Source organism: Monodelphis domestica, chromosome 5, assembly GCF_027887165.1.
Source record: "Monodelphis domestica isolate mMonDom1 chromosome 5, mMonDom1.pri, whole genome shotgun sequence".
Taxonomy (NCBI): Eukaryota; Metazoa; Chordata; class Mammalia; order Didelphimorphia; family Didelphidae; genus Monodelphis; species Monodelphis domestica.
The window spans coordinates 34,826,493-34,841,647 of record NC_077231.1 but is presented as its reverse complement, the minus strand read 5'-3'; the positions used below and the strand labels follow the sequence as shown (position 1 = coordinate 34,841,647).

Genomic DNA, 15,155 nt, shown 5'->3' with positions numbered 1-15,155 from the left:
TAGAGGGGGTAAAAGGGAGAAATTTATGACAAAATGTAGAGAAGAGAGAACTTAAAAGAAAATGCAGCAAGACAAGAAGCTGGAGATTGATCAGCTGTCAATCAAAGGAAGATTCCATTTGGAATGTGAGGGGAAACACTTGAAGGTAAGAGTCAACTGCTGACTGGATTTCTAGGCTTTGAACTGATGGTGGCGACTTCGAAGGAAGAAACTGGGTTTATCTCTAGGACTTGGGATAATCAAGCTGGAGGTAGCCTGGCTGATTTGAAGGAAGAAGAAGAAGGACAATAGTCCATATATCTCTCTCTGACTTGCTCTGTTTCATGCTAGTGACTGAATTGCAATTTTTCTCAATATCCTCCAACCTAAGACTCACTGTAGATAATAGGGAAACCTCCACCCCTCTTACCTCCATCCTCCATCTTGTCCTGTTTTCCCCAATAGGCAAAAGAAGATAACTACCTGATCCATTAGTTATCATTTATCCATCAAATATACCCCCTCCAATATCATTACAAAAGGAAGAAAAGGTGAAAAGGGAATGGAGTCTAAGGCAGGGACAGAGTGAGATGGTGATGTTGATAAACCAAGGGAGAGAAGGAAGAAGGTTTTGTCTTTTCCCCCTCAGCATTCTCTGACAACACTCCCCCTCCCCCCCCTCCTGTGGCTGCCTTCAACTCTTTACTGCTGGGTTCTCTGAAGGATCTTGTTTGAAGAGGTTTGTGGTGATAAGCCTCTTTCTTTCTGGGGAGAGAAATATCATTTCTCTTCCCCCTCAATCTCAAGCTTCCCTCTAGTAAAGGTTTGAGTCAGTTTCTGGATCTTATTTACTGAGTTTATTTGAGGGAAACAGAAAGGGAACAGGACAGATGGTGGGTAGGAATTGAGGTTCAAGAAGAAAGGAGGGAGAAGGGGTCCCTATCCAACTACTACCCTTCCCCCCAAAGTTAGACAGATCAGGTTTTGGTTCACCTGACCCCTTGAGGTCAGAGTAAAGAAACTCTGGTTCTTGGCTGCACAGTGAGTGTCCCCAAGTTCAAGGTTCAAGGAGGTTGGTGGAAATCTTTTTCTTTAGCAGACAGCTTGTGTTTCAAAGTCCTGTCCAACTGGCTTGTCTTCTTCTGAGGATCTGGGGACAGGAATCGCAGGGAAAGAGATCACTGGATCAGAGAATTAGATGGAGCCAACCTCTCTGATGTGTGCTTCCAGACAAAAGTCAGTGTTCAACTGCCTCGATCAGGTCTCTCCCCCTCTCTCTCCAAAGTTCTGTATTCTTTTTGCCCATTCCCCACTGCTGTAGACTTCTAGTTCATTTTCCTTCCAAGATCTCAATTCTTACAACTGTTTTGCTTGTTTCTATTTATCAGTTCTTTCTTTAGAAGGGGACATACACAATTCTTCAAACAATATTTCTGCTCCTACATATCATGTTCTCTTTGTTCTGCTCTTTTTCACTCTTCATTATTTCATGTAGGTCTTTCAAAAAAACTATCTTCTATTCATTTCTTATGGTGCCTTAGTATTTCCATCATGGTCATATGTTACAATATTTCCTGTTGATTTATCTCTTTAAATTCAAGGTCTATGAGTTTTGTCGTTGGTTTTTTTTTTCATTTTGAGATCTTTAGTAATTTCAGTCCTCCTTTCCCATCATGTCCTATTTGCTCTGCCCTCTGGGATGTTGGTTTCCTTCAGTGTTGGATTTCTAAGTTTCTCAGTCTCTTATGTTGGGAAATTTGCAGTTCAGTTCAATTTGCAGTTCAATCTCTGCCCCAAATGACTTTTATTTGGTTGGAACTGGCCTCAGTGGGATGTTATACCCTTTTCTTCAGGCTTATTGGAATACTGCCCACCTGCCCCCAAAACATGTTGTCTCGTCCTGGGGTTTTGTCCAGCTCCACGTATTCCTCAATACTCTATCACTGGCAATTCAGCTTTGCTGCATTGGTGCTATGGGACTGTAGCCTTAGCAGACTTTTGCTTAAGGGCTGCTGCACAGGCAAATTTCCATAGCTGGGAGTGGGGGTCTCTAAGGCATTTGAAAGAGGTGAGACGAGGGTGGGGGGTTAAGTGATGTCACAAGTTTCAACTTTTATTTTGGGTCCTTGAATCTCCTAGGGCAGCCTGCAGCTAGTGCAGGTAGTGGGGGAGATAGGGGAAGGTTGCCTGCTAAGTGACTTCAGTGTCAATGAGTTTCAGTTCATTGTTTTGGTTTTTTTTAAAAAAAACCTTTTTTGAGACTTTGGGTTTCCTAAGACCAGGGTTAGAACTGAAGCTGTTTTATTTTTCATGCATAATTTTTGTTTTAGAGAGGTTTGGGAGAGAGTGGGGATGAGGCAAACTATCTATTCCTCCATTTCATTGCTCACACGACCTGGAATTTCCTGTATTCTCACTGCATTTCTGCTCTTCTTACTGATAGTGAATATATTTTGGGAAAAATACTCTACTCAGTGGATCAAGAGTCAGGTCTGGAGATTGAAGGTCCTGAGTTCAAATCAAACTCAGACTCTTCCTAGCTGTGGGACCCTGGGAAAGTCGCATAACCCCCATTGCCTATCATTTTTCTCTCATGCCTCAGCATCAATACACAGTATTGATTCTAAAATGGAAGGTAAAGCTTTAAATTTTTTTTTTGCTTTAACAAAACAGAGGTGATAGATGGGACAATGAATACAGGATGGCAGTAATATATGGTACAATTAAATGAGGATTGAACTTTTTTTTTTGCTTTTCAATATACTTGGCTTCTTATAGAATCTCATTTTATTTTGTGCACTAAAAAACGTTCTTAGAAGGGATCCATGGGTTTCACCAGGTTGCCCATTGGAGAAGGATGGAGTAGTCCTCGTTGCAGAAGAGTCAAGAGTCTCTGACAGCAGAGTCTAGCTAAGCATTTAAAGAGGACCTCAGGCACAGGGAGTTTAGCCTTAGCTCTCTTCCTCTGCAAAATGCCGCGGTGCGGCGATGCTTCAAACCAAGATGGAGCCGCTTAGCGGCTAAGTAGAGCTGAGCCCCGTCCCCGAAGGAGGCAGAGGGCTCTCGGAGCGGACACACGGTTTCTGTCTGAGTCGGTCTCCTTTAAAGAAATCCCGTGTCCTTTTTTTTTCACCGAGATTCGACTTTTCACACATCTGTGTCCTCGGGCCAGCCCCAAAGTATGTACACACAGAAGGGGCGGGGCCTCCCCTGGTCCGGGTGGCAGCGCCGGACTCTTGGTCACGTGTCTATGTGCGCCTGTGTGTGTCTGCATGTTTGTATAATACGTACTGTGTACTGTGCCTCTGAGGCGGAGCTAGGTTAGGTTTCTTAAGACTGTATGGGGGGGGAGTATGAAGAAAGACACCCCCCACAATCCAGGCCTCAAGATCTTCCTCCCCCGCCCCTGCGCGCCAACGGCCATACGTGACGTAGCTGGTCACGCACCAACTCCTCCCCACCAAAAAAAAAATGGGGCGTTGGCTCGCGAGCGCTGCCTTGTGGTTGGTCTGGGGAAGCTTCACGTTTGCCGACAAGAAGTCGTTCTCGTTCCGGGACAGGAGTAAGCCCACTCCTCGGGCTGATCTTCCGGGACAGCGGGTCTGACCATGCCTGAGGAGGTGTAGAGGGCCTGGCCCTGGGACTGCCCAAGCAGGAGTGCCCGCCCTCCTCAAGAGCCCCGGTGATCGCAGGCCGCAGCCGCAACCTTGGCGGTCGGCCTAGAAGGGCGTAACCGGGCTGGAGTGGGGAGGGAGGGAAAGGCCGCACAATTTAAGAGTTAGAAGAGAATAGGGTGGAGGGGGAAACCTGGCAACGCGGTACTGGGAGACCAAAGATAGCATCATCTACGCATGCTCCCAGGCCGGAGTGCCATTGGCTAGTCCTTCTTAAGCGGATTTCCGGACTGCACCCAACCAACCAATTGTATTGTACTTTATTAACTTGATTTCCTTTACAATTGTAGTTAAGGGTTCTTCTTGTTGGGGAATGGCTTTGCCTAGTGCTATTAGACACGTGGTAGGTTCAGCTTGTCTTATTTCATTTCTCTAATGGCATTGCTTTAGTGCACTGAGAAACCGAGTCAGCAAAGATTGCGAATCACCTAGGACTAGGAGTGGAATAGAAAAGCAGCGGGAGCCTCCGGCCTCCAGTCCCGATACTGTATTGTTTCTGTTTGCGTAGATTGTGGGACGGCACCTCGGGGGAATGTGATTTCAGAGTCTCGAATTGTAGGGGGCCACGAATCTCAGATTGGAGCTTGGCCATGGATAGTTAGCCTGCAGTTTATAAAAGTTGTAAACAAATCCGTTCATTTGTGTGGGGGATCAATCATTAAGGAAACGTGGATCCTCACAGCAGCCCACTGCTTTAAACTTTCTAGGTATGTATTAAGCATTATTACAGGCTATGATGGTCGCAATACAAACGTTTTAAATGATAACGTTCCTTCCTTTTGGAGCTCCTAAAAGGTTTTAGGTTGAATGCTAAGTGAGGAATGTTCTGCCACTGGTTGTAGAGAATGAGTGACAACAGGATATGAGTTTAAAACAAAGCAAAACACTTAACTTTATCGGAGACTAGTGGTGTAATTTTATGTTATAACCATTTACTGCCCCTTCTTACCGGGATATCTCACAGGTAAAATAAAATCTATTTACTTGTGAGCACACAAGTAAAAAGCAACTTGATTTACTTAAGACAGGTTATGATAATCATAAAATCTCATTCACCCCAAAGGGAATATTCAACTTTCCCCACCAAATTTAGGATATTTTAGAACATGCTTTGCATATTTTGGCCAATTAAAAGATATGGTAGAAGGAAAGGAAAGAGAAATAAGGAAAAGAGGACACTATATGTCAAAGAAATGTTGGCTTACAGAATAGACTGGAACAAACCAAACCAGACTACTTTCTCCTAACCCTGTCCCCCACCAAACAACAACCACCCAACAAGCACCCTGTGCCTATATGTCTCCATTCCTTTCCTTTCATTGTTTCTTGTTCCTAAAGTCTAAATAAAAACAAAAATACAGCATTTATTAAACACCAACTCAACTCAGCAAAGTATTACTTTAGGCTAGAGGTTCTTCACCTTTTTTATGTAATGAACTCCTCTGGCAGTCTGATGAAGCCTTTGGATCTTTTATCAGAATCATGTTTTTAAGTACCTAGACTAAAACACATGGGATTAAGGAAATAAATTATATTGAAATACAGTATTCAACATACATATTTTAAGAGTTCACAGGGGCAACAAGGTGACTCAGTAAATAGAATGCCAGGCCTGAAGATGGGAGGTTCTGGGTTCAAATTTGGTCTCAGATACTTGCAAGTTATACCACCATGGGCAAGTCAACCCCCATTGTCTAGCCCTCACTAATGCTTATTATTGATTCTAAGACAGAAGATAAGGGTTTAAAAAAAACTTCAGACTTCAGGTTAAGATTCTTGGATCCTGATTCCTCAATAGGAAAACAAAGTATAGCAGGATACACTTGATCATATGTACAATATTACATAAGTATATTGCATAATAATAAAGTAATATGCGAGGTTTTGAGCAGAAGTGTTACCAACCAAATGGATCAAAGAATTTTGATTTTGAATTTATAGGATAAGTAGGACTTGTAACAGAGGGAGAGATAGGAGAAAAACATTTCATATTTCATTGAGGACAAGATCCATATCTTATCTATGTGCATCAATTATATCAGTTTTATGTAGTTTTACAACATCTCTATCTCTCCCAGCCATCTCCTTTTCACTCACCCGGCAACTATCCATTTTCATAGCTTTGAACTATTGAAAGAGTTTCCGAATTGTATTCCTAATTTCTATTCTCTTCCTTCTTTTTATCCATGGACCACACAGCTGCCTGAATAATGTTCCTAAAGCATGACCTGAATAGGCCACCTCTCCTCTTACAGAATCTCTAATGCTGTGCTTGTTACTTGACATTTAAAGGGCTTTGAATTCTGTCTACAACCTAACTGCACCTATTCTACACCACCCCCTTTATGAACTCTACAGTACAAACAAAATGGTTTATTTGTGGTTTCCTGAACTTAACATTTTATCTCTTTCATTTATGACTTTGCACAAACTTCCTTTTTCCCTAAATGAATTAAAGAGAGCAACTTTATTGATCTAGCAGGACTCAAAAAACATCAAATTCCAGAGTTTTGGTTTGGGGGAAATTTAGGTTCAGGAGTACCTCTGTATTCTGAGGTAGCACTTGGAGAGCAGGAAGTGACTTCCATCTTCCCTTTTAACCATGATATCTAGCAACAAATGTAGATCACAGAGAAGGAGAGAGACACAGAGAGAGATATCCAATGTAGCAAATTGCAAATATGAAAGAGTTAAAGGAATGACTGAAAGAGTAGAGATAGACTCCAGAGAAAACTCAGATGTAGAAACAGTCACAGCTTCAAGGAACTTGAAGTTCAAGGAACTGCTCCTTGGCAACAGAGACCTGCTATAGAAAGGCCCCAGAATACCAAGGACAGATCCAAGGAGAGCTGTACAAGTTGTCTCTGAGGAGAGAATGGACTTCCAGATCCTTCAGAACAGGAACTGTGTAAGGCCTTTGCCTCACAGTATCCTGCTTCATTCACTACATTTAACCCTGTACTTCCCGTGCATTGTGAATTTTTTTAGAGAGTGTGCCCCATGTTTTAGGGGAGAATGCTCTCTAGCTACTATTTTTTACTATGTCATATTAGTAAATGCTTTTGCTAAGAGTGAATTGTGTCTGATATCTCATGGTGAAGGAGAATCACACTGGTGAGGCCTCATGAGCTAGAGGTTACCCCTAAAACCCCAAGGAGCAGCTGCCCTCTGAGGACCAAAGCCATGAGCATAAGTGGAAGTTGGGAATGAGCCTGAAGGGAGTGTTACAAGTCAATTAAAAAATGTAACAAAGATATTTATTTACAAAAATCTTTTTAAATTTCTATAAAACATAAAGTAATCATCCTTAAATTGATTCAGGGATGCAGGTGGCAACCAATTTGTGCTTGCCTGTGATTCTTGTTCATGTTCTATAAATTTACTGCATATTGAAAGAATTCTTCACTTTCTCCTGAGAGCAAGGGTAGCAGTGGATAATGCTGACAATCTGTCTGCCATTCCTTACCCTCACCATGCAACCAAACTATCCTCTATGTCCCATTTGATAACATCTTTTAATCCTATTTTTAAAATTCTTCATTATTTATGTATTTTAGCTTGTACATGGCCATCAGAAGTACCTCCTGCACTCTCTATGATACTCATTTTTTTTGTTGGTTATTATTTTTATTTGGTCAATTTCAAACATTATTCCTTGGTTAGGAAAATCATATTCTATTCCTCCCTCCCCTTCCCTCACCCCTCCTGTAGCCCATGCGCAATTCCACTGGGTATTACATGTGTCCTTGATCAGAACCCATTTCCATTTTGTTGGTGTTTGCACTAGGATGTTCATTTAGAGTCTCCATCCCCAGCCATGTCCCCTCCACCCATGTAATCAAGCAGTTGTTTTTCTTCTGTTTCTACTCCCACAGTTTTTCCTCTGAATGTGGATAGTGTTCTTTCTCATAGATCCCTCCAGGTTGTTCATGATCACTGCATTTCCACTAATGGAGAAGTTCATTATATTCAATTGTACCACAGTGTATCAGTCTCTGTGTACAATGTTCTCCTGGTTCTGCTCCTCTCACTCTGCATCAATTCCTGGAGGTCATTCCAGTCTCCATGGAATTCCTCCACTTTATTATCCCTTTGAGCACAATAGTATTCCATCACCAACATATGCCACAATTTGTTCCGCCATTCCCCAATTGAAAGGCATCCCCTCATTTTCCAATTTTTGGCCACCACAAAGAGTGCAGCTATGAATATTCTTGTACAAGTCTTTGGATACAAACCCAGCAGTGCTATGGCTGGATCAAAGGGCAGACACTCTTCTATCGCCCTTTGGGCATAGTTCCAAATTGCCCTCCAAAATGGTTGGATCAATTCACAACTCCACCACCAATGAATTAATGTCCCCACTTTGCCACATCCCCTCCAGCATTCATTATTTTCCTTTGCTGTCATGTTAGCCAATCTGCTAGGTATGAGGTGATACCTCAAAGATGTTTTGATTTGCATCTCTCTGATTATAAGAGATTTAGAACAGTTTTTCATGTGCTTATTAATAGTTTTGATTTCTTTGACTGAAAATTGCCTATTCATGTCCCTTGCCCATTTATCAATTGGCGAATGGCTTGGTTTTTTGAACAATTGGTTTAGCTCTTTATAAATTTGAGTAATTAGACCTTTGTCAGAGGTTTTTGTTATGAAGATTGTTTCCCAATTTGTTATCTCCTGTCTAATTTTGTTTATATTGGTTTTGTTTGTACAAAAAAAATTTTTTTTTAATGTGATGTAATCAAAATTATTTATTTTACATTTTGTGACTCTAAGTCTTGCTTGGTTTTAAAATCTTTCCCTTCCCAAAGATCTGACATGTATATTATTCTGTGTTCACATAATTTTCTTATAGTTTCCTTCTTTATGTTCAAGTCATTCACCCATTCTGAGTTTTGTGATACTTATTTTTAATTTGGAAACTTTTGTGTCTCATTGTTATACAGTACCATTGTTTACATGGGAAGCTTGGGGGTCTGTGACAAGGAAATCACTTTAAAAGACTGATATATATTAATTTAAGGTCGCCAAGGAATTCAGCTATGTAATTCCTAAATGAAAACTCAAGTCAGCAGTCAACCTTTTATGGAGTTTAATTACAAACAGGAGGAAGAAAGGTATGAGAGAGAGAGAGAGAGAGAGAGAGAGAGAGAGAGAGAGAGAGAGAGAGAGAGAAAAGGGAGAGAAGGGAATAGGGCTTAAATACCCGCTCTGTTTAGGCTGGGCCAAAAGGCCCAAGCCCTTAGATAGCTGAGGCAAGAAAAGAGATCAGTCCCTATCACTCACATGACCAAAATGGAGAAACAGTCTCAGGGGCCTCCATCTCCAGCTTCCTTCAGAGCAAGCTTCTCAGAGAACAACCTCTCAGAGCAAAACCTCTCCAACCTCTCCTCAGTCCTCAGACCCCTCTGTCTTTAAGGAAACCATCTCAGTTCCCTCCCTTCAGTTCTCACATCTACCAATCACTGTCCATGTCTTCCCTGTACCAATGGTGGCTCTACCTTAACCCAGGACCGCCCAGAGGTCTGTGGCTTTGCACATGTCTGTTGAAGGTCATATTCTCAAATAATTAAATCTTGATCCTTTGCTGCAGCCCTTCCTAAATCCTGTTAGGACTGAGTAGGGTGGAAATTGTATTTTCCAAGACCTGGTTCTGTCATTCCAAGTATCTCTATTGTATCAATTCTAAAATCAATCATGACTCAAAAAACTTCCTGTTCTATGCTTAAGCATAGGTCAAAGCCCTTTCCATTGTTCAGCAAAAGGTTTCTGTCCTAAAGCAGTCCCAAGTAGGGAGGAGAAGGATCCTTCTTCTCTTACTATTTTTCCCCAAGTATGGAACTTTCCAATGGTGAAATTTCCAACATTCACAAGTCTAAGAAATTTTAAGGTTTACAGGTCATTAAAGGAACTTTGCCATTTCCTAAAGTCAATCCAGTCTGCTTTCTTTTTCCTGTTCTACTTTGTGCCCACAGATATATGTACAGATGTACAAGCTCTATAAACTTTCCATCTAAATGAATGTTATAATCAAGGCAATAGATTATCTTCATGCACTTGGTCTTTTCTGTCTGGCTGGTTATGGCTGTCTTCCAGGATGCTCTTCACTGTTCTGGGGCTTGATGCAACTAGCACTATGTCATCTGCAAACAGGAACATCTGGAAGACCTTGCCATCCACAGGGGATCATACTTGGACTCAACACTGAATCTTCTGCATTGCAGTGTGAATATTTTGGGTGAGCATACATCTCCCTATTTTATATCTCATCTGATGTTTGTGATTAGAGGCTCACTGAACTGGTTTATTTGCGGTGTTATATCTTTCAAGAAATCTTGAATGATTTTAATGTATGAATTAACTTTGTTTATAAAAGCAGCAGATTTATTATTTTATGAAATCAGATTTTCTTAATTAAGAAATAATAAACACAGTGGAATCCTACATCTTCTACAAATTTTAGACAGTTTTGAAATGGTAAAGATGTGGTTCACCGTTAATTATCACTTATGAAAACATTGTTCTAGGCTATTACCCTCATAGAAGATATTCTCAATTTGTGTATAGATGTCTTACATCAAAGATTTTGTATAAATAGCTGAGAATAGGAGAATAAGTATGTAAGTTAGTAGTTGTTTTTATTTTCACAGTCATCTTTTTTTAATGAATATATTTTGAATTTTCATTTTCTATATGTCTAGTATTTCCCCCATTTTCAGATACTTTCAATATCAATTCCTTAATGCTTTCATAATTGTGTTTTCTTTGGTGTATATCTAATCAGACTTTTTTCCCCAACTTTGTTTTTCTTTTTTTCCCCCAACTTTGTTTTCTTTGGTGCCATTTTTTCCTCTTTTAAAAAAATTATTAAAAAATTTTCCCTGTGCTTACATGATTCTTTAAAAAAAATTTTTAGATATAATTTTAATTTTATTTTTTAAAAAATATTTTCCCATCGTTACATGATTCATGTTCTCTCCCTCTGTTCTTCCCTCCCCACTCCTAGAGACAAGAAATTCCACTGGGTTATTATACATGCTGCTGTGGGAAACATGGGAAACTATACAGAGAGTGGGGTCTGATGCAGAGGTTTGTTTAATCCACCTCCTCCATGCAGGATCATTCAAAATCTATTTCCATATCATTCATTTTTGTAATAGAGTAATCTTTTAAAATCAAAACCCCAAATCATATACCCATACGCAAGTGATAAATCATATTTTTCTTCTGTGTTTCTACTCCCACAGTTATTTCTTTAGTTGTGGATAGTATTCTTTCTTGTAAGTTCCATAGAATTGTCCTGGATCAATCATATTTGATCATTCCACACTGTTTAAGTCACTGTGTATAATGTTCTCCTGGTTTTGCTTATTTCAGTTCACATCAGTTCATGGAGGTCTTTTCAGTTCTTAAAGAAATCGTCCAATTCATCATTCTTTATAGCACAGTAGTATTCCATCACCATCATATACCCAGTTTGTTCAGCCATTCCCCAATTGAGGTATACTCCCTCATTTTCCAGTTTTTTGTCCCTTTGGTGCCATTGGGAGGACTGTGATACTGGGTAATGTATCCTTGATGATAAAAACAGATTGTAAGAGTAGTACTCTTGATACATTTTCTCATTTTTCTAATAGTTGTTGCTTCCTTCCATTCTTTTATTCTTAAATGCCCTTGATAGGATTTTGTTAAGTCATTTGCCAAGTTTTCTTTTAAATACTTTTTATCCCCTACTGATACTCTCTGATTTATCAGATGATATTGTAAATGATCATTATCTTTCTAAGTTTTTATAAACTAGTTTATATTTTAAACTTATATTGACATTTAAAAAAAAGATTTGTAATTTTTATATTATTTTAATTCAATTTTATTTTCAGCTCCAAATTCTTTGCCTTCTATTTCTTCTTCCCTCTCCTATTGAGAAAGCAAGAAACACATAACTTATTACAGTAATTTATAGTCAAATAAAACAAATTCCCATGTTAACCATGTCAAGAAAAAATATATGCCTTAATTGTACTTTGAGTCCATTATCTTGTTTAACTTGTTTCCTTATGAGTACTCCGGAATTGTGGTTAGTCAGAGTTCCCAAGTTTTTCAAAGATGTTTCTCTCTAAAATATTGTTACTGATAACCTATTTTTCTGGTTCTACTCACTTTACTTTGTATCAATTAATACAAGTCTTTACCAGTTTCTCTGAAACCACCTCCCTTATCATTTCTTAAAGCAAAATAATATTTTATTATATTTATATACCATAAATTGTTCCTCAGTTGGTGGTCATCTCAATTTCTTTGCTTCTATGAAAAGAGTTGCTATAAATATTTTTATTCATATGAATCCTTTTCCTTTTGATGTTTTTAGGGGAGCATAGACCTAGTAGTGCTACTGCTTTCTTTAAAGATATGCTAAGTTTAGTGGCTTTTTGGACATAGTTCTAAAACACTTTACAGAATGTCTGATCAGTTCATAGCTCTACCAATAGTGCATTACTGTACTTGTTTTTCCACAACCTTCCAGCCCTTTTTGCCAACTTTGTCAGTCTGATGGGTGTGAGGTTTGAGGCATTCTTTATTCACATAGCCATTGATACCCAGGTTCTTTCTCTGAAAATGACTTATTTCTATCTTTGAACATTTATCTTTTGGGGAATGGCTCTTATTCTTATAAAATTTGTATGAATTCTCTACATATCAGGAGTTAATTGCAGATTTCTGATTCTCTTCTAATTTTTAGCTTCAGGTTTAGTTTGTGCAAAATGAACTCCTCTCCTATTGAAGTGGTGCACTTCATAAAGCGAGTCCGGACACCCAGAAGTTCAAATTAATGGAACCAATATTTATTACTGGCCTGGGCAAACCTTCCTAATGAAAGTTGCACTGGACTGAAATTACAATGCAGTTTTTAAAGTGTGCAAGAGACAAAGCAAACGATGTTCATTAATGGGACGTAGCCTTGATGGAGCAAGCAAATCTTATCATCTAGAAGCTATATTCGTCAGGACCATGGGGTACAGGCCATTCCATTGTATATCTTATCCTACACCGGCTGCTTGTTGGAAAGGGAGTTACTTTATCATGGATCCTGACTGTATGTTGTTTTGGTTCTGAGCAGACTTACCTTCACAGGAAAGCTCAGTTATGATTTCTACTTTCCCCAGAGATAAACAGGTTTTCTGGTCAATGACTTAGTTTACCTGACTTCACTATCTATAGATCTGACTAGCATTTTCTTTCATGACCTGCCAATTCCCATTTGGAGCTCATTTTGTACAGTGTGAGATGTTGGTCTTTACCTTGTTTCTACCAGACTGCTTTTCCATTTTTCAATGTATTTTTTTAAACCTTTAACTTGTCTTAGAATCAATACTGTGTATTAGTTCCAAGGCAGAAGAACAATAAAGGCTAGGCAATGGTGGTTAAATGACTTGTCCAGGGACTAGATTTGAACCCAGGACTTCCTGTCTCTAGTCATGGGTCTCAATCCACTGAGCCACTTTGCTGCCCCTTTCCCCATAGTATTTGTCAGATACTGAGTTCTAGCACCAAAGACTGGGATCTGTGGGTTTTTTGAAACATGAAGCTATTATACTCAGTTATCTATGTATATTGTATACCTAATTCTGCCATTCATCCTCTCTGTTCCATACTTTATATCATATTGTTTTAAAGATTAATGCTTTGTAGTATAGTTTGAGAGCTGGTAGTGCTAGACCCCTTCCCACTTTTTTTTCATTAATTTCCTTGATATTCCTGATCTCCAGGTCAATTTTATTATTCTTTCTACATCTATAAAGCACTCCTGTGGTAGTTTGATTGACATGATATCGAATAAGTATTAAGTGTTTTGTAATTTTGTTCATATGTTTCCTATATATGTCTTGGCAGGTAGACTTCCAAGTATTTTATACTGTAGTCTGTAGTCATTTTGAATAGAAATTCTCTTTCCGTGTCTTCGTGCTTCATTTGTTGGCAATATGTAGAAATGCTGATGATTCTTGTGAATTTATTTTATATCCTGCAATTTTGATAAGTTGTTAGTTGTTTCAATTAGATTTTTAGTTGAATAGTGTTTTCTGAATAAATTATCATGTCATTTACAAAAAGTGATAATTTTGTTACTTTTTGCCTGTTTTCTTAACATTTTCTTCTTATAGATTTCTTATCTAGCACTATACTGAATGGTTATGGTAATAATGGACATCTTTGATTCACTCTTGGTTTTCTTGGAAAAATTTTTAATTTGTACTCATAGATAATGCTGACTTTTGGTTTTAGAAGTATAACACTTCTAAAGTGTTCTAAGGAGAAAGAATTATTTATTCTTATGCTTTCCTAGTGTTTTAAAGAGTAATGCGTTGTATTTTGGCACAAAGTTTTTTTGTTTGGTTGGTTGTTTTGCTTTATTGCCATGATTATGGTCAGTGATGTTTTTGATTTTCTTAACCAGCTCTGTATTCCTGGTATAAATCCAGTCTTGTCATAGTGTATAATATTTCTAATGTATTGCTGTTGTCTTTTTGCTAACATTTTACTTAATTTTTGCATCAATATTCATTAAGGATAGTAGTGTGTAATTTTCTTTTTTTAATTTGAATTTTCCTGATTTAGTTATCAAGACTATTTTTATTTGATTGGATTGCCTCTTTTCCTATTTTTTTCAGATTTGTAGTGTTGTAATTAGTTATTTTTAAAATATTTGACAGAATTCACTATTCACTTTAATAGAATTCATCTATGTGTTTCCTCCCTTCACTTTATTTATGGCTTATTTGATTTACTTTTTCCAAGACTGGGTTATTTTATTTTGTTTTGTCTTATTTCTTTAAAAAAATCCTTACCTTCCATCTTAGAATCAATACTCTGTATTGATTCCAAGGCAGAAGAGTGGCAAAGGCTAGACAGTAGAAGTTAACTGACTTGCCCAAGGTCACCCAGCTAGGAAGTGTCTGAGTTCAAATTTGAACTCAGGACTTCCCATCTCTAGGCCTAGCTCTCAATCGACTGAGCCACCTGACTGCCCCAACAGGGTTATTTTAAGCTCTGTATTTCCTGTTCTATTATCATGGACAATTTATTTTTTTGTAAATATCTATCCTTTTTATTATATTATCAGGTTTTATTGGCATATAGTTGGACTAAATAAGTAGTTCCTAATAATTTCTTTTATTTTTTTCTTCATTGGTTGTAAATTTACCTTTTTTCACTTTTGATACTGATAATTTGGTTTTCTTTCATTATTTTAACCAAGATGACTCACGGCTTATCTATTTTATTTTATATTTTTTTTCCTCCAAAAAACCAGTTCTAATTATATTGATTAATTCAATGGGTTTTTTTTTCAATTTCTTCTTTGATTTTCAGGATTTCTATTTTGGTGTTTAAGTAGTGGAATTTAACTTGTGGTTTTTATAGTTCTTTAAAAATTAAATGCTTAATTTATTGATCTGCTCTTTTTCTCTTTAATTGACGAAACTGTTGCAAATTTTCTCCTAA

General features: G+C 38.2%; 1 protein-coding gene across 5 annotated transcripts in view; it reads left to right on the top strand.

Annotated features, from left to right (window-relative positions):
- Positions 1-3,251: 3,251 nt before the first annotated feature.
- LOC100023342 (N6-adenosine-methyltransferase TMT1A-like) overlaps positions 3,252-15,155 on the top strand; it is a 56,203-nt gene continuing 44,299 nt past the window's right edge. The window contains exons 1-2 of one of the 5 annotated variants that reach the window (XM_007502918.2): positions 3,252-3,996; positions 9,753-9,894. In XM_007502918.2, coding sequence (XP_007502980.2) covers positions 9,779-9,894 — 116 coding nt within the window. In that variant the 5' untranslated portion in view covers positions 3,252-3,996; positions 9,753-9,778. Of the gene's footprint in view, positions 4,361-9,631; positions 9,895-15,155 lie in introns of all 5 variants that reach the window. The other 4 variants (XM_056798233.1, XM_007502917.3, XM_056798234.1 and 1 more) reach the window with 4 other exon arrangements.